Source organism: Panicum hallii, chromosome 4 (assembly GCF_002211085.1).
Source record: "Panicum hallii strain FIL2 chromosome 4, PHallii_v3.1, whole genome shotgun sequence".
Lineage (NCBI taxonomy): Eukaryota > Viridiplantae > Streptophyta > Magnoliopsida > Poales > Poaceae > Panicum > Panicum hallii.
In genome coordinates, this window is record NC_038045.1 from 5,829,605 (window position 1) to 5,852,114 (window position 22,510).

A 22,510-nucleotide genomic window follows, 5' to 3' on the forward strand; every position below is an offset into this window, starting at 1 on the left:
TACATGCATTTTTAGGGTCGCACGAATTGTTATTCTATGTCTACTAACTCCTAAGAGAAATCAAAGAATATAAAATGTAGATGTGGTAGTACTTGCCATCATATCAATGGATGGCAAAGGAGGAGGGAACGAAATAAATGGCCTGGATATAGCTCAGAGGCAGGCGAGCTCCTTGAGGCAGCCCGTGGCGCTACCCTTGGCGTTTTTGCAGACGGCCATGGTCTTGTTGTTTTTGCCGCTGTACTCGATATTGACATTGTCCATGGTGACTCCGCTGCATGGGATCTTGTCGGTGCAGAGTAGGCTGACGGCCTCGGGTGTGGAGGACGTACCGGTGATGTTCTTAAAGGACACGTCCTTGACGGTGACCTTGGAGCCTCCGCTTGCGGTGCAAATCTTGTTGGGGCAGTACTTCATATCGATGATGATGGGGTTCGCTGCGTCCTCCATCTTGATGTTCTCATAGTGGATCTTGGAGGCCGTGAGCACCGACTTGGCGTCCTCATACGCCTTGATCCGGACGCCGTTGGTCGACTTCTTGAGAGTGCAGTCCTTCACCGTGATGTCCGTCACGTCCTTCTCGTCCTTGTACCGGCCAAGGCTGCCGATGCTGATGCCGTGACCCGGGCCGCAGGTGACGCCGGTGATGTTGACCTTGGTGGTACCCGGGCCGATGGAGATGCAGTCGTCGCCGACACCGATGACCGTGTTGGTGATGCTGACCCCGGAGGAGTCGCCCATGTGGATGCCATCCGTGTTGGGGCTGTCCCCTGGCGCCGTGACCGTCACGTCCTTGATCACTATGTCCTTGCACTGGAACATGTTCATGTGGAAGAACTTGGAGTTGAGCAGCGTGATGCCGGACACCTCGCCGTTGTTCACGAAGTCCAGAACCAGCGAGTTGGGTAGGATCTTGCAGTCGTACTTCTTGGCGCATGAGTTCTTGCTCCACACAGCGGGCCCCTGCCCGTCGAGCGTGCCCTTGCCGGTGATCACCAGGTTGTCCACGCGCAGGATCTCGATCCAGTTGGCCTTGTACTGGCTCAGGTCCGTGGATGCAAGCAGGTTGCCGTCCAGCTGGATGGTCACGTCACCCTTGCATGGGCCCGTGAAGTTGAGCGGCCCGACCAGGAAGTCGCCCTTGGGGATCATAATCTTCTGCTTTCCGGTGCCGCCACACGCCGACGTCCATGCCTCCTGCACAGCCTTGGTGCTGTCCGTCTTGCCGCCGGCAGTCGCGCCCATCTTGGTGATGTCGCATGTCCCGCCGTCACAGGACCCACCACCACCCTCGGCCGGAGCGGAGGAGCTCTCCTTCGCCTTCCCGCCAGCATGCGCAGCGCAGACAAGCACCAGGAGGAAGAGGGCTCTCAGCATGGTGCTGTTGGGAAAGGCTATTTTGCCAGGAAACTTTGTGTCTTGCATTGCTCGATGATGGCTCCGGCCTATATATACCTGCTGCTGACGGGCTCCTCGCTGCTATGTTTGTGGCATGGTCACCTGGCAACTCGCTATTTTCGGACCAGGCTTCACTCGCGGCCTCAAGTTTTTCTTCCATCTTCTCACCAACACTACTTTATTTCCGACGAAAGAAAGTAGTAATAAGTAATAAATTAAACCAAACATGTTTAGTTTCAGACTTTTAATTTCTCGGTTAATCAATATGCAAATGTAAGACCTGTGTTCGAGTGCAAGTGTTTTTTTTCAAACATTTGTGACCAAGTATTCATTTTCAAGTTCACATTCACTACCGGAAAAAAGATCTTTGCCGAGTGTTAAATATTTTGCCGAGTGTTTTTTTTCGGGCACTCGGCAAAGAGTGTCTTTGCCGAGTGCCGAAAACGACACTCGGCAAAGACGTCTTTGCCGAGTGCCTTTCTCAGACACTCGGCAAAGATAATTTTCAAATCATATTTTGAAGTAGTAAATTAATTTAAATAAAAATATTTTCAACTATAAAGTTGTATAACTCATCAAGATGCACAATTCTTGTTTTGGATATTTTTTCATTAGACAAAATAAATATAAATTTGTTTACAAAACATATCTCTCTCTCGTAGTTTATGAAACTAGAAGAGAGATATATAAGATTTGTGAACAATATTAGAATTATCATGTCAGATGAAGAAATGACAAAATAACCAAAATAAACTTTGTAGATCTTGAGAAGTTATAAGATTTTACAGTTGGCAACATTTTAATTTGAAGTCATCTTATCAACAAAAACTACATCTGAATATAGAAAATTTAAAATTCGAATTTTGCAAATGATCTTGAATGGAAAAACCATCAAAATTAAAGTTGTAGATCTCAAAAAGTTATGAAAGTTTGTAGTTGACAACGTTTTGATTTGAAATCATTGTGTCATATTAAAATACGTTTGAAGTTTTCAAATTTGAAATTCAAATTTTGTAAACGATCTCGGATGAGGAAACTACCAAAATAAAAGTTGTAGATCTCGAAAAGTTATGCCACTTTGTAGTTAACAACTTTTTCATTTGAATTTAGTTACTATCTCAAACAAACAATTTACACTCGGTTAATTATAATATGTGGAGAATAAAAACGTAATGTTGACACACGTGGTTCAATGGTGCAGTGGTAGAGGGAGTTGTTTGTGTGTAGAAGGTCGTGAGTTCGAATTCTATCATCGACAACTTGGAAAATTGCTGAAAAAAATGTGCAACCCATTAGATGGGTCACTAGCTAGCTGTGCATGCCTCCCCTAATAATTTTTTTTCCTATTTCATCTTTTGGATTTTTTTTCGATTTACATTTTGCCGAGTGCTTCTCTTTGCCGAGTGCTTTTTGGCACTCGGCAAAGACGTCTTTGCCGAGTACCCTTTGCCGAGTGTTACACTCGGCAAAGTCTTTGCCGAGTGTAATCGGGGCTTTACCGAGTGTCCTAGACACTCGGCAAAGCCCCTGAATCCGGTAGTGATTCGTGTCTTGTTTTAACGTAGATCTCAATCCTCCAGCCTGCATGTTCAATAAGGTTCTACCTAGTCTCGACATAAGTTGATATATACTGAACATGCAACTCCTGTGAATGTGAATTTTTGGGATACTTTAAGGCCGTTGCATGCATGCACTTAGAATGTGTTCGCGCCAAAAAAACCCTTAGAATGTTTTTTTCTTTTTAAAAAATAAAAGATAGGGAGATGCATATAAATATACCCACATCATTGTCGGTCCCTCCACAATATACTGCACCGAGCTCGGCGCAAAACCTAGCTTACTATAACTTACATTTGCAAAGTTCGAATCTCGGAAGTGGTTAATGAAAGTAGGAAGCAACAATGGAACATGTATATGCCAAGTTTAACTACTCGTAAAAAAACACAAAGATCAATACGCCAAGTTCAACTGCAATGTTGGGACCTTGCCTATGAAGTACCTGGGAATTATGGTGAGTGATCACCACCTTTTTGCTGCTGATCTAGCATTTGTACATCAAAAATTGGAAAAGAAACTACCTACTTGGCAGAGTGCCACTCTTTCTATGGGCAAGATGGTTTTAGTTGAGGCTTCCCTAAGTGCTATTCCAAATTACACAATGGGAGTGTATCTCCTACCTGAAGAATCACACCACAAAATGGATACTGTGGGCGTTCCACTTGCTTGACCCCCTGAGAATACGGCCTCCAGACATGGTCTAACTTCTTTTAGCATGGACCTAGCATGAAAAGGAAGTATCATATGGCAAGTTGGGACCTCTTAATGAGGCCAAAGAATGCAGGGGGGATGGGGTTCAACAAACACTAGAGTGATGAATAAATGCCTGCTAGCCAAATGGATCTATAAGATAGAAAATGGAGTGGACACTATGTGTTGTAATTTGCTCAGAAAAAAAATACTTAAGGGGCAAAAGCTTCTTTATCCACAAGAATAGAGTGGGATCCCAGTTTTGGAGAGGACTGATAGAGGTTGTAGACTGTTGTGCCAGGGGCCTCACTTACTTGTTGGGCGATGGTAAGAAAGCAAGATTTTGGTTGGATGTCTGAATAGGGATTGCTCTTTTAAAAACAGATTTCCCAATCTATTCCAGATCTGCCATCAGCAGGAATGGTCTGTGTTTGATGTACTGAACTCTGGAGATGTAGACCTTACCTTTAGAAGGAACTTTGGTAGTATAAAGGTGGAAGAATGGGAAAAACTAACTGAAACAATTGATGGGGTGATTCTCTCCTCAGATAAAGACAAAGTTGCCTGGGTGTATGAGAAAATAAGGATTTTCTCAACAGCCTCGCTGTACAAAGAATTAATGTTCCCCGGTCTGAACAATAGATGGCTGATGGAGATATGGGACGCCTCACTTCCCCTAAAATTAGATCTTTATTTAGCAAGTGTACAACGATAAAATACAGTCAGCTGAACAACTTAGGGATCACATATATGAATGTTTAGAATTATAACAAAAATAAAGAAAATGCTACGGAATTTCTTTTATCAATGCAAGCTGATTTATCAATCTTGTAAAAATTTACTGTGAATCCTAGTGATATATCATGTATTACTGGAGGCTAAAATATTAAAAACTAATAAATAAATCCATACCGAGTCAATAATTTGAAACCATACGTCATTTATAATTGTTACATCAATCATATTTAAACGTAGTAATGGACTTCATCTTTGGCCTCAGCAACATGTCCTCTGTTGTTTTGTACAACAAAAATGTGGCGTGGATTCTCTAACGTTGTGAAGCTGTGACTTTCCCCCTTCCCGGATGCCATCTATTCCCCATCCAACGGCTGCCGCAGTTTTTTAGCTTCCTCAACGCACAACAAGTCAGCCCAGCTTTGTTTTCAGCCCAACTAAGACCCAGCTGAAGGAAAGGAAGTGCACGCTGCTTGACACTCTGCAGCCGCTGCAACAATTTTAGCATATCAGGCTTCAAGCTTTCTAGAATGTTGCGTATTGATGGAATAGTGCACTTGATCGCCTAAATAAATAGAGGAAAAAGTTCGGTACATCTACAAATATTTTCGTGTGTGTAACGATCCAACCTCAAAAAATATCTCACGCCACTCTGCACGCTGAGTAGACCGTACCTATACCGTATCTGTTTACGCTTTTATCCTTGCTTCGCATAAAAAATTAAAATAAGCTTACAATGGTTCCTAGAGTTAGCTATTAAAGTTGGTCTTCCTCACTTGACGCTTTTACCACTACAGGAAAACAAAGCCGACGAAAATAGGCCAATTGCCAACGAAAATAGCTATTTTCGTCGGCCATCCGACGAAAATAGACCGACGAAATAGGCTCTTTTTCGTCGGCCCCCGACGAAAATAAGTCTATTTTCGTCGGCCAAGCAAGCCGACGAAAATAAGATCATATTTTCGTCGGCCCAAGCAGCCGACGAAAATAAGTGTGACCATTTTCATCGGTTTTTTGGGAGCTTGCAGGGCAGAGGCGGCGGCGGGGGCCGCGCCCTCGAGGTGGTGGCGGTCGCGGGGGCCGCGCGCCCGAGGGCCGCGCGGGGGCCTGCGGGACCGAGGCGGCCGCGGGGGCCGCGCGGGGCGGAGGCGGCAGCGGGCGCGGGGGCCGCGGGGGGAGCTGCGCGGGGCCGCGGCGCGGCCGCGGGGGCAGCGCGGGGCCGAGGCGGAGGCGGCGGCGGCCGCGCGGGGCCGCGGCGGCCACGGCGGGGGCGGTGGGCCGGGGGGCTCGGGCGCGGGGAAGGTGTTGTGGAGCGTATCTACTGTGCGCGTGGGAGACAGAGATCCAGCGGCGCGCGGCGCTATTAGGGCACCAATATTTTCGTCGGCCCGCTGGGCCAACGAAATTAGATCTATTTTCGTCGGCCCATAACTGGCCGACAAAAACATTCACTTTGTTTCGTCGGCCACGTGTCTGCAGACGAAATTAGGAACCTTTTTTTCGTCGGCCACTCGGAGCCGACAAAAATAATTTTACTTTTTCGTCGGCCGGCCTGGGCCGACAAAAATAATCCTTAATTTCGTCGGCCTTTTGTGGCCGACGAAATAACTTATATATTTTCGTCGGCTTCCTTTCGGCCGACGAAAATAGAAGTGGCCAACGAAATTGATCAGATTTGGTGTAGCGTACGTGAAGCAAAGATGAAAGCGTAAGCAGATTGCAATGTAGGTGTGATTCACCCAGCGTGTACAGTGGGCATAAGCTATTTTTCAAGGTTGGGCTGTTACAGCGTAATTTATATAGTGTCTAATTTGAGTTCAACAAGACACGTAGATTTGCTCTGCGTGCCTAAAGAAAATAAAACAGGTTTAATAAAAAATTCAAAACAACACAGAATATAGTGCCACAGAGAGGAGGCTATTTTATTCTTTCGGGTGAATATGTTGAGCATTTGTTAAAAGTTCAGTGCTGAACTGTGCTGATTGATTATTTTTTGTGAAGATTTAGTGGTGAGAATATATGTCCTGTGCCGGCTGTAAATTTGTTTTCGCTGCAAAGCAGCGTGCTCTCTTTTGTACCCGAGCTGGAGTTTACTCGGGCTGAGAACTGGAGCTGGGCCAGACTTGTTGTGCCTTGAGGTGTAAAAAACTGTAGCAGCCGCTGGATAGGTAATGGACGGCATCCGAGAAGGGGGAAGTCAGCTGTGACTTTCCTTCGGAATGTTAGAGAATCCACGCCGACAAAAATGACCCTCTGCGAGTTCAGCGGAGAGTGAGTGAGTGAGAGATACGGAAAGAACAGGGAATAGGTGGGCCAGTGTGGGGGCCAGCACATGGTGTTGCAGAGCGAGCTTGCCGGCCAGCGGAGCTGGAGCACGACGCCACGCGTGAGAACGCAGAGGGCGCCGTGAAACCTGGAAACGCAGACGGAGCCGTAAACATCAGTAACTTTTAATCAACCCGATGCCACTGAAATTTTGCTACCATTAAAATTTTTTTACTTCCCTAACTGCCACTGCTTGAAATTTGCATTCCCTTCTATACCATTTCCATCACAGGTCGTTAAATTTAACTCATAAACTGGATGAGCCCACAGCTACATACCGTTAAGTTTAGAGAAAATTCCCGATCTCACGCCACTAACATAAACTAAAATAAACGCTTCCTCATCGATGCGTCATCCTAAGCGCCTGACTCCCGCACATCCATGCATCGCCATGGGTCAAGCTCCCGAGCATACTCGGCCACCTCCCTGCCTCGACGCGCTCTCCCACGGCCGTGAGCTCGCTCGCCGTCGCATGCACTCCCCGCTGCGGCGCAATGGACTGCTGCTGAATGCTCGCTACCGGCCCTCCGTGCCCCATCGGTCGCCATTACTTGATGTAGGCTCCTGTCCCGTCGCCTATTCATGTTGTGCCACCGCCGGCGCACACCCGTCGCTTCCTGTCGTCCGGCTCGGGAGTCCGCCTCACTACCGAAACAACGGTTTTTGGGCGGGTAAAAACTATTTCTAGGAGCGGGTATGGTATCCTTTTCTGCTTGTCGTTGTTAGAAATAGCTGTTTGTGAAGGCAGATCACGCTGTCACCCGTGATCTAGAGATCGATTTGTAGAGGTGGATCATAATATCACGCGTTCTAAAAATATACTTTTAGGAGCGGGTCGGATAGTACAATAACCACGTTTTGTTTGTAGAAACCGATTATTTTCTGAGTTGCTCCTAAAAACGAAACTTTACTTTAAATCATTTTTTAGCGGTGCCTCCGCCCGTGGCGCTGCGGACAAGGTTACCGATGGGAATTTCTGATGTGCAGGTGCACGTGTGCTCAGGACTGACAGGATGTGATGAACAAGCAAAAATGAAGGGAAAAATAGTAAAGGAGAAGAACCGAAGGAAAGGAAATAAGAAATGGATCCTATCTTACGTGTTCTTGCTAGCTAGCAATTGATCCATTCGTCTAATTCTTCTCGTCAATCAGTCCAATTTGGTTCGATTTGTATTACCTGGAAGTTATGCAAAAAAAAAAACTATGCTCTCGCCCACTGCTGCATATGCGTGTTCTCCCCTAAACACTGCTGCTATGGCTATAACTCCATTTGCTCGTTTCCTGCTTGATTTGAGGCTAGTTCGTTGGTCTCGTGGATGAGCAACTCAATCTAGCACAAATAATCTCGATTCGCAAGGATTGGTGTTTCTGAGTTGGCCTAGAACCCAAAAACTAAGGAACAAATTATGCTAGCTGCAGTAGTGCGGATGAACGTAGACGGCGAAGTATTCATGATCCAGATATTTTTGCCAATGGCGAACCACCCTGTGAAGCAGGAGGCAGGGCAATGTTAAATTTGTCATTTTCACCGTAATTTAATCATGTTCTAAGGGTGATCTAACGGAAATGGCATAGAAGGAATTGCAAATTTCAAACAATGGCAGTGGAAGTAAAGAATTTTGATGGAACTTAAGGGTTCTGCATAAATTCTAGTAGCATTGAACAAAATTTACTCCATCAGCAAGACACCACCTTTAAAAACTATACACCACAACCTATGATATCTTGGTATGAATTTCTATTCAACTCACTCTTTCTTCTCCACCTATCATACTTGTTCAAGATTGCAAACATCGGGGTATAACATTTAGCGGCGGACTCAGGCTACAGACAACTATAGCGCGACATAGCAGCAGCTATTTCATTTAGCAGTTTTTGCAAAAATATAAAAATTTTCAATTAATTATGCATAGAAACTTGGGATTAAGTAATTTTTATATGAATACAAATACTCGAATATATGTTTTGGGCTCTATATGTTGGATATAATGTAGCTTGACCCATATTTTATTTAATCAAATTGAATAAATTCTAAGGGCCATATTAAATATTGCGCATTGAGAAAAGTTGGACACGGCGTGGTGCTGCCAGCGAGTCTGACGCGGACGTGGTGCATGCATGGAGTTGGTTTTGCCACTCAAGCTAATTATGCGCTGGGAGTAACGTATGGGAGTAACGTACGGAAGTTTTTGCCTCTAATAAGGATACGGGAGTTTTTCCTCCGTAGCGTCGCCACTCCTCCGCTCCTAGCTGGCTCTTCCGTAGCGTCTGCACCCTGTTCAGTTTCCTGCGCTGCGAGATAAAAAGGCAAGACTCGCTTCAACGTGATGGTTTTTTAGTCTCTAACGCCCACTGGTCTCCACACTTCCGCTGCATCCGAGGCTTCTCCGTTCCGGTTCTTGCGCGCACGAGTACCGAAAGAGTAGGCCTCCAAAACGCTGCTGTCCATGAGTTCACATGCTTGGTGAAGGCCGGCAATCACGTTTTCGGGAGTGTCCGCAAGTGGTACGACTACTCGCTTCGTCCTCTCCTTCCTGGTGGTGCGGTGATCGTCTTCTTCCGAAGTCTCTGGTGATCGGCACTTCATCCTTTCTGCACTGCAGCGAGCGGGACGACTACACAAACAGGCACTATGTCGACCCGTGCATCCAGCTCTGCCGTTGGGTACGTTTTTTATATGTACTGGATCAAATTCATGATAAGTAAGAACATCTATATATTTATCGCGCTTAGATCACACGTGCACGTATCTGATGTCACAAACCTATTGATTTTTTGGATTAAATTGCTGTTGAAATTGCCTAAATTTCTAACACTATATGTACAAGTTTTCATGTATGTCCATTACTTCGTAACCAGGAATATAGTTAGGACTCTAAGCGGGTAGCATCATATTTAGCCTACACTAACATCCGATTACTGAAAAATAATGTACCATCGGCACGCTACTGGAAAATAGGATTAGTGGTTATAAAAAGATTTAGCGGCTATGTCAAATAACGGTATTTAGTAGTGCTAAAGCGTCGTTAGCGGCAATAGCGAAACAATTGGTTATATCGTAGCGAAAAAGCAATAGTGGAGCTATAGCGGAGCTATAGCTAGTTATTTGCAACTTTATATTTAGTGTCTAGCGAATAAGTTTTTGTGTTGACACTAGTTCTTGCATAAGATCCGGATTCTTCCTCTCTTCACTCTCTCGCTTGGTTCCTCTATGCCATCGGGGGCATTTGTTGGATTGCTATAATGGTTTTGAGAACTTTTATGAAATATTTGGTGTCTAAATAATCTTAAATGAAAAGGTTGTGAGCTATAAAATTTTAGATCTTATTAAGATCTATAATTATAATATAAATTTTATCTTCATCTGATTTCACATAAAAGAGTTAGAATATTCCATGCAAACGGGGATTTTTTTCACCGTCAAATCTAGCCATGAACCTACGGTCAAGGATATTTACACCGCCGGATCCTGCTAGACTCGATCGTAAAAACTCACCTATCTACGTAGGTTGTTATTACGAACGGGTAGTAATATATCATCACTGCCGGCAAATCAACCAACAGTAGTGGTAAGCCATGTGGGAAAAATAGTATCAGTATTAGTGCTACCTGGCGTGCTAACCGCCAGTAATCAGCAACTAGGATGAACAGAGCCAACACCAGGATCCTGTCAGTGATGACAAACACACTGTTATACATGGTTGGGCCTACTGAGAGGAGAGTAATACTCCTTTCAAGAAAAAAGAGAGGAGAGTAAGTTCTGTTCCGTGGACTCTATTGATTTCTATGCAAAGGGTATAGAAATGACGTGTGCTTCACGACCAGTTTTCTACCAAAAGCTTCGTCTCTCCTCTAGGCTCTAAGGGAGAAGTAGCAAAATTAGTTACCTTTTTGTAAAGCATATTTAAGGAATGTAGTAGGTATTCAATGTCAAATTAGTCATGCAAAAATCTCTCGTCTCCCTATAAATAGAGAGCCATCCCTGTACAAGGGACGGATGGAATTTTACGAGAAAAGGAAGTGGGTTTCATTTTTTCCTGTCTAAATACTGTTATTGAGGAAGGAGAGCAGCCGAGGTGAAATTGCATGCAAAAGGCAGAAAAGGATAGAAGTCAGTGGCACTAGTTCAGTGAGATTCCGTGCTGATGCTGGAGAAGAGAGACGACCAGACGAGGCAAAGGCAGGGGGATGACGCTGCTGCATTGTTTGGAGCTACAAGAATTGATTGGATCAGACGGGATTGATGGTTTGCAAGGTTGCATATGGTCCTAAAGGCCATTGGACATGGAGGATGGACGCTTGGACTGGAATCTATGATGGAAAAAGAAAACGAGCAAGACCTGAAAAACTCAGACTCATATGTTAAAGAAAGCACTCAAATATGAGCCCTACATTTATTCGTACTATGTAATAAACGAACAAAATAGACACACTCCTATGATATATATAGGAGACACGAGTTGACAAGCTACATCTCTAAGTACGTTCCCAGCACCAAAGGATGATCCGCATCTCCTATGTACCCACATAGAAGACGTGGATGGACAACCCACATATCTTATAACGGGGCGGCGGTTATAAGAGACGCGGTGAACAAAACATGTCTCCAATCAATTCACTTGCCCGAAAAATTTATAAAGTTCAGTTAACCATGATACTCTCGCATCCACCATCCTCCACCTCCGGTATCTCCACCCTGCTGTCCATACAACTCTGCCTCGCCTCTCCCCCTCGTCGGCGGCAACTTCACCTCTCTCCTCCCTGTTGTCCCTGCATCACCCACCTCACATCTTGCTCCTCCCATTCCCGATTCCTTCCACTCGACCCCACGTCCCCACCTCACCCCAAGCAGGAGAAGCGTCACAAGCCCTACCCCTACTCCTAGCCATGGCGACTGCAGCCTCCAAGTCGTCAACGCCCGAGCTCTCCTCATCATCCGTGGCACAGGGCGACGGGAGTGGGGACGCGCCGTCGCAGCACCGCCCCCGCGTGCCAGCTTCTCTGAATCATGCCAGGTGTGCTCCTCTCCTTCCACATCGTGGATTTGCAGATCCAGGTGCTGCAGGACCAGGACCCTCTCCCACGTCGTGGATACAGGCGGTGCGAGGTGCTCGTTCTCCCTCTAATCAAGCTGCATGGCAAGCCTAGGGCAGCGTTCCATCTCAACTCTCCCCTCCGGCCCTCCCACGAGGCAAGGATGCAGGCTGCCGTCTTCAGATGCAGCGCTCCTTCTCAGCTTGAAGAATGTGTGCCCATATCCTTCAGATCAGGATACTCGCTCCCCCTTTTTATCTCTGATAACCAAATCCACCCTCTCACCACTCAACCGACAAAATTTACTGCTGGGGCAGAGAGCAGAACCAAATTCACTGTTGTGTCAACTACAAGCTGCTAGCTTAATTTTTGTGTCAACTACTCAATTTTTTATAGCTCCTTTTAGAACTGTTCCTGAGGTAATCAGAACTTTCCTAGCAAATATTGAAGTGGTAGTCATTGGCTCTCTTCCCCTTATGTTGCTCATATCCCGATCTCTCCAGGATAATTGAAACTCTTTGTTTTAATTGGAAACATCTTGATTTGGTAAAACTATTGGACTAGTTTCTTGACTTGTCTAGCAACAGTTCTATGCTTATCCTTTGTACATTGGAGCTCATTCCTTGTAGTTAAATACGACCATATATAAAATACCTATTTGCAAGCTTGCAACACCTTTTTAATGGGTAGAAACTACTCCCTCCTTCAACAAGGTATGTGTGTCTCTCTCTCTCCCATCTATCACTCACTATTCTTTTCAGAGAAATATCGCTCACTATTTTTCCCTCTGTTTGATTTAGATCCCGATCTATGTTTTGGGCCATGAGAGCTGCTGGCCTTGCTGTCTATCCATTTCACCAAATGCGGCACCCTATCTCATAGATAAGTGCTCTAACCTCAAATGCTAAATTCCTCTGATTCTACATCACAACTGTTTCTTGAGGTCCGTCGATGACAGTTCACTAAAATTGGAACTTATATACTTGAAAATTGGCATGTAAGGCAACTATTCTAGCCAGCTGCGTACATTTTTGGAGTTCAGAAATATATCTGCTACTACATACTATGCAAATAGCCAAACACAATATCTATCACATCTGCTCTTTACAAGTAGCATTAAGAGTGGGATTTAGGAAGACTAGCAATAGCATAAAGTAGAAGTAGCGTACAAACCACTCTTTACCATTAGCATTAAGAGTGGGATTTAGGAAGACTAGCAATAGCATAAAGTAGAAGTAGCATACAAACCGGTAGTAGCTGGCATCATATTATATGAATTTGCAATTGTTCTGAGTATCTAGTGGTATTATTCTGAACACGGATATGGCACGCACTAAAAGTGCAGCTAGCGATGCGCTCCTTTTTAGAGTTGAGCAGTAGAAGCTAGGCTAAGTTCTTATGAAATTATGTACTTCTACATTAAGATTAAGATCTTGTGAAGTTTGTTAAGAAGTGAACGAAGAGTTTTGGATTGTTGGAATTGTGATAATTGGCTTATTAGGCTATGAATGGAGAAACTGATTGCGTTGATCTACGTGTGGCAGGCTGTAGACTTCCTTTATGGCTGTAAAATATGGATTTCAAGCTCCATACATGGTTGTTTTGGAGAGAGACGTGGAGGCTTTGCGGTTTGGTTCAGGACAAGGATAGGGACATGGTGATTAGTTCAAGACAAGACACAAAGGAAAGAATTCAGTGATGGTCTCAAAGTAAGTTGCTTCAGTTCAGTTCCAATATTAATAGCACTTTAGAATTGGCTATGTTCTTCATGCTCAGTTTTCCCTTGCAACTCTTATTTTTTCCAACTGTTTCTGCAACAAATATGCATTTCTTTTCAATTATGATAGCACTTCAGAATTTGCATGTTCTTATAGGTCAAACTAGTTGGAGAGGAAATGTGTATAGGATTTCTTGGACTTGGCTTTCAGCTGAAATGGGCATCGAGTGATATGTTGTCTTATTTTTATTTCTGCACAAGATAATAGAGGATTTGTATGGATTTAATAGATTAGGACTGCATTTGTAATGTATATAGTGGATAAAACATATGAATTTGCGATGTAAAAAATGGATAAAACATGTGTATGTGTGATGTATATAAGGGTATATTATGTCCTTCTTTTTCCTTTTCATTTTGAATTCATCGTAGAAGACACTTGTTGGCAACCAGCATCTCCTATGAGTGGTTAACAACCCATATCTCTTACGTGAAGTCAAAGGAGGCGCGGGTTAACAACCCGCGTCTCCTATGTGAGGGACATTGGAGACGCGAGTTTGTAAAACCGCGTCTCCAATGACCCCTCTTATAGGAGACGCGGAAAAACTATGTCTCCTGTGACTTCACATGAGAGACGCGGAAAAACCGCGTCTCCAATGACCCCTCTCATAGGAGACGCGGAAAAACCGCGTCTCCTGTGACTTCACATGAGAGACGTAAATTTAGAGATGCGACAAAAACGCGTCTCCTATGTGAATTAACCCGCGTCTCCTGTAAGGCTGTTTTACATAGTGTCGGTTAACAACTGAAACTAAATATGCCTTGATTATTTAATTCATTATATAATTCAACCATGCCATGCCCATCTAGTAAAAACCTGCTCAATGCAGATGCATGCACTCAGATGAGGTAGGAGTGCGCCAGCTGGTGAGCAATGCACATGCAAATCTGCCCTAAAAATACCATGAACACTTATATCTGTGGGCAGAGGGGCTGCCATGTAATTACAAGAAAATAGCCATCGGACAAAAACTTGAGGCCGCGAGCGAAGCCTGGTCCGAAAATAGCGAGTTGCCAGGTGACCATGCCACAAACATAGCAGCGAGGAGCCCGTCAGCAGCAGGTATATATAGGCCGGAGCCATCATCGAGCAATGCAAGACACAAAGTTTCCTGGCAAAATGGCCTTTCCCAACAGCACCATGCTGAGAGCCCTCTTCCTCCTGGTGCTTGTCTGCGCTGCGCATGCTGGCGGGAAGGCGAAGGAGAGCTCCTCCGCTCCGGCCGAGGGTGGTGGTGGGTCCTGTGACGGCGGGACATGCGACATCACCAAGATGGGCGCGACTGCCGGCGGCAAGACGGACAGCACCAAGGCTGTACAGGAGGCATGGACGTCGGCGTGTGGCGGCACCGGGAAGCAGAAGATTATGATCCCCAAGGGCGACTTCCTGGTCGGGCCGCTCAACTTCACGGGCCCATGCAAGGGTGACGTGACCATCCAGCTGGACGGCAACCTGCTTGCATCCACGGACCTGAGCCAGTACAAGGCCAACTGGATCGAGATCATGCGCGTGGACAACCTGGTGATCACCGGCAAGGGCACGCTCGACGGGCAGGGCCCCGCTGTGTGGAGCAAGAACTCATGCGCCAAGAAGTACGACTGCAAGATCCTTCCCAACTCGCTGGTTCTAGACTTCGTGAACAACGGCGAGGTGTCCGGCATCACGCTGCTCAACTCCAAGTTCTTCCACATGAACGTGTTCCAGTGCAAGGACATAGTGATCAAGGACGTGACGGTCACGGCGCCAGGGGACAGCCCCAACACGGATGGCATCCACATGGGCGACTCCTCCGGGGTCAGCATCACCAACACGGTCATCGGTGTCGGCGACGACTGCATCTCCATCGGCCCGGGTACCACCAAGGTCAACATCACCAGCGTCACCTGCGGCCCGGGTCACGGCATCAGCATCGGCAGCCTTGGCCGGTACAAGGACGAGAAGGACGTGACGGACATCACGGTGAAGGACTGCACTCTCAAGAAGTCGACCAACGGCGTCCGGATCAAGGCGTACGAGGACGCCAAGTCGGTGCTCACGGCCTCCAAGATCCACTATGAGAACATCAAGATGGAGGACGCAGCGAACCCCATCATCATCGACATGAAGTACTGCCCCAACAAGATTTGCACCGCCAGCGGAGGCTCCAAGGTCACCGTCAAGGACGTCTCCTTTAAGAACATCACCGGCACGTCCTCTACCCCCGAGGCCGTCAGCCTGCTCTGCACCGACAAGATCCCATGCAGCGGAGTCACCATGGATAATGTCAATATTGAGTACAGTGGCAAAAACAACAAGACCATGGCCGTCTGCAAAAACGCCAAGGGCTCCTCCACGGGCTGCCTCAAGGAGCTCGCCTGCCTCTGAGCGATCTAGGCCATTTATTTCGTTCCCTCCTCCGTTGCCATCCATTGATATGATGGCAAGTACTACCACAACTACATGTCACTGCTTCTAGCCAGCATGAGTAGTATACATCAAATAACAACATCTCACTGCTTCCAGCAAAGCCGGGTTCAAATACTTTTCTGCTTTCTTGATTTCTCTCGAGGGTCAGTAGTATACATCAAATAACAACATCTTTGAAGCCAACAATGCCTGTAAAGAACTGAGATGATGTATTCCGTGTACTTGAGGCCCGAGTCATGCTGATTTTTGTCTCCATGTTTTTCCTTTTTAATAAGCTATTATAGGCATAACACTATGTAACTAGCGCTTGTGAACCATCAAAGAATAGATGAAACTGCAACCACATTTTTCGAGATCTTTTTATCATATGATTTCCATGTTCTCTTGAGAAACATTGCTTAGAATGTTTTAACATATTTAAAAAATTAAGTAAATGATGTATGACATATCTGACCTAATGAAGTGTATGTACTTGGCGTATGTACTGTGATCATACTATACTGTCCGGGATGGTATATACATTGGGTATGTGACCATACACAGAATATATGAATATACTATTTTTATAGACCAGTATTAAGGTATAATAACAATATATTTAAAAAGTAGTTTTGCTTTTGAAAATTTTGTCTAATTCCCTTTGAAATATCTTAGAATTAATATATAAAGATACTGTCGGAGGAATTCTCCAGCCGGGTGGCGGAAAGCACCCGCCTAATCCTAGTTAAGGATGGGTTTGGAGGAGACTTAGGAGCGCTCGATCGGTGGACAGATGAACACAGGAAGGACACGAAGATTTAGAGTGGTTCGGGCCGCCGGAGCGTAATACCCTACGTCCACTTTGGTGTCGTATTGGCCGTGTTTCTGATTGTTGAACCTTGGATGTTCCATGTGTTCTAACGAGTGCACTCTCCCTTTTATAGTCCAAGGGGAGTGCTTACACTGAGCGGGTCCCCGACATGTGGGTCCGGCTTACAGGAGCCTGTTCTACGAGAGTCATAGAGATCTTCAACTCCAGCTCCTCTCCGTAGTCCTCTCTATCGAGAAGTTGATGTGCGTATCTACAGCTAGGATATGGCCGTGTACAGCCTTGTCTTGTACAGTGTCCGGCGTCAGCGTTACCCAACAGTGAAGCCATGCTGTCACTGTTGGGATGGGACCTTCGGACAGAGGGCGAGACGGGGCTGTCCTGTGGCGCGCGCACTGTTACAGCGCACGCCTTGGCTCGCCTATTACAGGCCATCATCACACGCGCAGCGCCGTGACGGGACTGCACACAGTCCGCTCACTGTGCGCGGTGATACGACGCGCCGCCTTCAGAACGGGCGGTCTTACCGCGGTGTCAGCTTACCTGCCCCGTGTGTCAGTGGCAGGCCGCACCTTTTGACTTTGGCGCGCCCGACTCAGCTACCGCATTGAATGCGGGTAGGTGAGGAGGCGACCCGTAAGGGGCCTCCGGCCGCAGGCACGCGGCGGGGCCAGCCCCGCTCCTCCCGCTGGGCAGCACATGGCGGCACCGGACCCCTTCCCGGGGGAAAAAGGGGGGTCCAAGGCCCCCGTGGCTGGTCGGAGCGGGCCGGCCTGTGATGGTCTGGCCATCACACGTGGCGGCTCCGGACCTCCCAGGGGAGGCCGGGTCTGCAGGAGCTACCCGAGGGCTCTCCCGCCCGCCTGGGTGTGCAGAGGCCCCGGACCTTATGGAGCCCGGGGAGGGTCCGGAGACCGTGGTCCCAGCAGTCAGGCCCGGAGGCCGTATGCCACGTGACTCAGAGGTGAGGGGGTGTTCATGGATTATGAGAAGCCAAGGGCCTGGACACCCTAGCAGAAGGTACCCCTATCTGTACGTACCGACAGAGGCCCCCGGGCCCACCTTGGGAGAGGGACGAACCCGCAGGTGGGGCCAAATCCCAGCATCGCGCCGGGTGGACAGCTCGTTCCCGCCGGGCAAGGGCATAGGTGTCCTTTCGCCCGTAGCGGGATCCCCGAGGGGCCCGCCTTCCGCGCGCACCGCGCGCATCAGACGGTTCAGATTCTTGTCTTATTTGAGCCCGTCGCGCGGCTCGGGTGGTTCAGATTCCGCCCTTCCCACGACCCTCCAGCACCCACGCCAATGACAGGTGGGCCCGAGCCCACTGGTCATAGGGTGTGAGGGATGGGAAGGCGGCGCTGGCGACTGCTCGGCTTCTCCTCGGTCGCCGCGGGACGCTAAGGGGGGAGCAGCCTTTTGCATAAAAGGTAAGCGCCGAAAGGAACGGCTACCTTTTCGCTCTTGCCAACAACGGACGCCGTAGCGCCCCTTCGTCTCCGCATCCCCTCTTGCGATCGGCATCCTTGCACCCGACTCTTCTCTCTTCCTTGCTCCTCCGCAATCCACCCCAAAAATCACCATGGCCTCGCTTCCTTTCCCGCGCCGCTTCCAGAGCCAGGAACAGTTGGACACGGTGCGGCGCCTTCTGGGGTGGACCGCGCCGGCGAACGCCGGGAAGGTCAGGGCCGGCGAGGTTTCCCTCCGCGACCTTGCCGCGGGGGAGTTCGTCCTCTTCAATTCGTACATTATGTGCGGGTTGGTTCCTCCGATCTCCTCCTTCTTCCTCCTGCTCCTGGAGGAGTTTGGTCTCCAACTTCATCATCTCACCCCCCACTCCGTTCTCCTCGCGGCGGTCTTCGCCCACTTCATGGAGATGTTCGTGGGGGTGCGCCCCTGCACCACCATCTTCAAACACTTCTACTCCCTGGTTGGGACAGGGAAGAAGCGCGGCAAGATTGGCGCGTATTACTTCCAGCTCCGGCACGGGATGGCGGGCGCCTACATCGCCGCCTTCTCCAGCTCCAAGTGGGAGGAATGGCGAGAAGGCTGGGTCATCGCGGTAAACGACCCCCACGACCGCCTGGAGCTGCCGGCAGAAGGTCCCCAGAGCGATCGGGGCACATGGAAGGCCAGGCCAACAATTCCGGTGGAGCTCGACCCGGTACTGGGCCGGATCAAGAAGCTGGCTAGGAGCGGCCTGACTTCCACGATGGTGCTGGGCGACTTCCTGAAGCGGCGAATCGCCCCCCTGCAGCAGCGGTCCCGGATGGCCTACGTGTACACGGGGCTAAACGACTGCTGCAGAATCGCGCGCGGGCCCGGCGGCGACTTTACCAGGGTGGAGCTGGAGGCGGCAATCCGAGCGATGACCGGCGAGGCGTTCGTTCCAGAGTCCCTGGTCCTCCCGAGCGGGGTGAAGGCCCTGTGCGAGGACCAGGCACTGCGGTCATCGGTCCTGGCATCGATGCCGACCTTGGACGAGGGCGGCCTGGCGGTCCGGCAACTGGGGGGTGATCCCAACCGCGGGCTCCAGATCCCTGGTGCCACGCCGGACCGCCAGCAACGTTCCAGCGACAGTCCCGGGGGGCCGGGACCCAGCGGTCCGGCCCCCAGCGGGAAAGGGAAAGAGAAAGCGCCGGTGCCAGAGCACCGGCAGAAGGGCCATGCCGGGGGTGCCCCGGCGGAAGGACGCGGTGAGTCCCAGGAGCCAGCACCGGCCCGGAGCTGCCAACCCGGAGGGAGCAAATCCCGGAGGCTCCAGCGAGGCGATGGCTCCTTGGTCGGGGAGCCGGCGCCCAAGCGCCAGAAGACCGCGGGAGCGGAGGGGCAGAGCGGAGCTGCACCTCCTCCACCGCGACACCGGCCTGCCCCGAGACAACAGACTCCTCCGCCTCCACCGCCAGAACGGCGGGAAGAGACACCACCCCCACCGTCCGAGATCAGGCCACAGTCCCCATCCCTGCCTCCTGAAGCCTCGAAGGGCAGGGACCCCCATCAAGGGTCCGGGGGGTCCTCGGCAGGGAGGAAACTCCCCCGAGCGGCACGGTGCAGGTGGGAGTGGTACGGCTACGCGTAAGCATCCTTCTCATAGTTTTTCATTATCTCTCCTGGCCTCTGGTCCTCAACCATTCAGGTGATACGACAGGCCGCAGTCTTCGGATGCTCCCACTGGGGGGTCCGGCCCCCAGCCAGCGCCGGGAGGCCCGACGCCGACCCCAGCAGGGCCTCCACCAGAGACAGCTCCAGGAACCCCCGGACCCATGGGCCCGGAGCCGGAGGCCACCACACCGCCACGACCCGAAGCTGCCCCCCAGGAGGAGGGCACCAGGTCAGCTGCGACGACCGAGGCACCGACGACAGCGCCGGGTGTTGAGGTCGGGCCCTCACCAGCTGACCTAGCAGCAGAGGGGGCCACTGCCACGGCGGAGGCTGCTGCGCCAGAGGCAGCGGAGGTGGTGGAGGTCGCGGCACCAGAGGCGGCAGAGGCGGCTGCACCGGAGGCGACAGAGGCGACGGCTCCAGAGCCAGCAGAGGCAGCGGCTCCGGAGGTCGCCGAAGTTGCCAGCAGCACCCACCCACCGGCAGAGGAGGAGGAACCGGAGGTGGTGTTGGGAAGGTACCTCCTCCCGAGCACAGCGGAGGTCCCGCTCCCCCGGCTCATAGCCAAATGCCAGCAAGCTCAACAGGAGCTAGAGGCTGGCATGCGCCGGGAGTGGGAGAAGCTGGAGGCGGAGCGCCAGCGGCTCTTCGACTGGGAGGTCCGCCTGGGGGGCCGCATCAACTCTGTCTCCGCCCGCTACGCCGAGGAGCGCGCCAAACTCGTGGCGGGGCGCGAGCTCCTGCGGGAGGAGCTGGAGCAGGTGCGCGACCGGGAGGAAGCAGCGCGCCAGCGGGAGTTGGCGGCCACACGGCGGGAAGCAGAGGCTCTCCAGGGGCTGATTGCCGTGGAGAGGCAGAAAGAGGCGGCGGCGGAGACGGAGCGGGCCGCCCGGGAGCTGATAGGCGCGGCGAGGGAGGCGTTTGCCACGGCCGAGGTGCATCAGGCCGCCCTCGCGGATCGGGCGGCGGCGGCAGCGAAGAAAGAAGAAGAGCTGGCCGCCCGAGAAGCAGAGGAGGTGGTCCGGCAGCAGGAGCTCCAGAAGCGGGAAGAGGCCGTGGAGGAGGAGCTGGCAGCCGGGCACCGGAGGCTCCAGGAACGCGAGGCAGCGCTCCAGGAGAGGGAGGCCAAGGTGGAGGGGCTCCTGGCAGAGCAGCGCGCCGGCGCCAACCGATTAACAAGATGGGTTGGTACGGTGAACCCTCTGCTAGAAGCACTCGGAGCCAACCCCATCTGGGTACCAGAGGCTCCTTCACCATTTGGTGCCGCACTTCAACTGCTGGACACCACCGCCAGGCGGCTCCAGGACGCGGAGGCCGGGATGCAGGACCTCCTGGAGACGGAGGGGCGAATAGTTGCTCGGGAAGTGGCTGAATACATCCTCACCAGCTTCCGGAGCCACGACCCCTCCATCCAGCTGACTCCAGTTTTGGTCGGACCCATCCGGGCAACGGCGGCCGCCGCGCGGGAAGGAGTCCTAGAGGCAGCGGAAATGGTCGCATCACGCCTCCAACGCCGTCCTGAACCTGCAGAAGGTGGGAGTGCCTCCGGACCGCCAGGGCAGTAGAGCCAGTATCTTTTTGTTATTTCTTTTGTAATACAACTTTTGTTATTGTAAGATAATATTGTGCATATTCAACGCAATTTTTGTGAGAAACTTAGCTGTTTTCCTGCTGTCGGTTTGTAAGGTGCTCTTGTGCATACCAAGGTCCCATGTGGCCCCCTGGGAGGTAGTCGCGATAGGACGGGACTAGCTGCCATAGAACCGAGGTCCTACACATGACTTAGATCGACGCTTAGTAGACGTCCCCATGAGACCCCGGTCCGGCCAGCGAAAGCCTACTGCATTGCGTAACGAGTCAGAGCACCGGGGCCATAGCTCGGGAATCTAAGGGGTCCCGGCCCCCGGGTCCATTGTTCAAGGCACAACGGTACCCGTCCTAGGGGGGCAGGGCGTGTAGGCTTAGGGCACGGAACCAGGCTAAGCAGCTACACAGCCCTGGACCCCAGCAAAGAACGAGCACGCCTCCCTGAAGCCAGTTCCCGGGTGCCCAGTTCCTTTTCTTCCGTGAGACAGGGGTCCCGGGCAGAGACATAGTGTAGCAACCTAAGTAGTACTTTCGACACGACACAGAACGTGAAAAACCACGTGGGGAGTTAGCGTAACAAGAAGCGAAAAAACCTTAGAATCGCATAGAGTTCAAGGACGCGTTTGAGAACAAATTTCCCCTTAAATGAATTGGTACAGGAGAGTTGTGCGATGTACGCCAGGGGCCGGGTTTACGAGGGCGGACCTCTACCGCCCTGGTCCGCACGGCAATGCTACCAATTACAAAGGAAAAATTTCCTCCCAACCAGGTCCTAGGGATAGAACTTACGGAGGTGCTCAATGTTCCATGGATTGGGTAGTTGCATTCCATCCTCCGCAGCCTGGCGAACAGATCCGGGTCGGCACACCTTGGTCACCTTGAAGGGCCCCTCCCAGCTAGGGGAGAGCTTATGCATACCCTCCCGGTTCAAGATTCGCCTTAGGACTAGGTCCCCGACCCGGAGCTCCCTACTTCGCACGAACCGTTGGTGGTAGCGCCGGAGCGCTTGGTTGTACCGTGCGTTGCAGACTGCTGCTCGCCATCTACGCTCGTCTACGAGGTCCACGTCTTGGCGACGCTCCTGTTCCTGCAT

The 22,510-nt window shown here is 50.2% G+C and overlaps 3 protein-coding genes across 3 annotated transcripts; 2 read left to right on the forward strand and 1 right to left on the reverse strand.

The window, feature by feature from the left end:
* Positions 1-153: 153 nt before the first annotated feature.
* Positions 154-1,425, reverse strand: LOC112889170 (exopolygalacturonase-like). Its single transcript, XM_025955657.1, has one exon. It carries the CDS (start codon positions 1,423-1,425, stop codon positions 154-156), a length of 1,272 nt encoding a protein of 423 aa, XP_025811442.1.
* A 13,211-nt stretch (positions 1,426-14,636) lies between these two features.
* LOC112890726 (exopolygalacturonase-like) lies at positions 14,637-15,881 on the forward strand. Its single transcript, XM_025957578.1, has one exon. The coding sequence runs from the start codon at positions 14,637-14,639 to the stop codon at positions 15,879-15,881; it is 1,245 nt and encodes a 414-aa protein (XP_025813363.1).
* A 4,110-nt stretch (positions 15,882-19,991) lies between these two features.
* LOC112889171 (tropomyosin-1, isoforms 33/34-like) lies at positions 19,992-21,395 on the forward strand. Its single transcript, XM_025955658.1, has 2 exons — positions 19,992-20,347; positions 21,125-21,395. The coding sequence occupies exons 1-2, from the start codon at positions 19,992-19,994 to the stop codon at positions 21,393-21,395; spliced, it is 627 nt and encodes a 208-aa protein (XP_025811443.1).
* The last annotated feature ends 1,115 nt before the right edge of the window (positions 21,396-22,510 follow it).

What these genes read in the sequence shown, in the direction of transcription:
- LOC112890726 (XM_025957578.1), top strand. Translation starts at nt 14,637, where the DNA reads ATGGCCTTTCCCAACAGCACCATGCTGAGAGCCCTCTTCCTCCTGGTG.
- LOC112889171 (XM_025955658.1), top strand. Translation starts at nt 19,992, where the DNA reads ATGGGCCCGGAGCCGGAGGCCACCACACCGCCACGACCCGAAGCTGCC. An exon ending in CCGGAGGTGGTGTTGGGAAG is followed by an intron (nt 20,348 to 21,124) that starts GTACCTCCTCCC and finishes CACCACCGCCAG; the next exon opens with GCGGCTCCAGGACGCGGAGG.
- LOC112889170 (XM_025955657.1), bottom strand. Translation starts at nt 1,425, where the DNA reads ATGCAAGACACAAAGTTTCCTGGCAAAATAGCCTTTCCCAACAGCACC.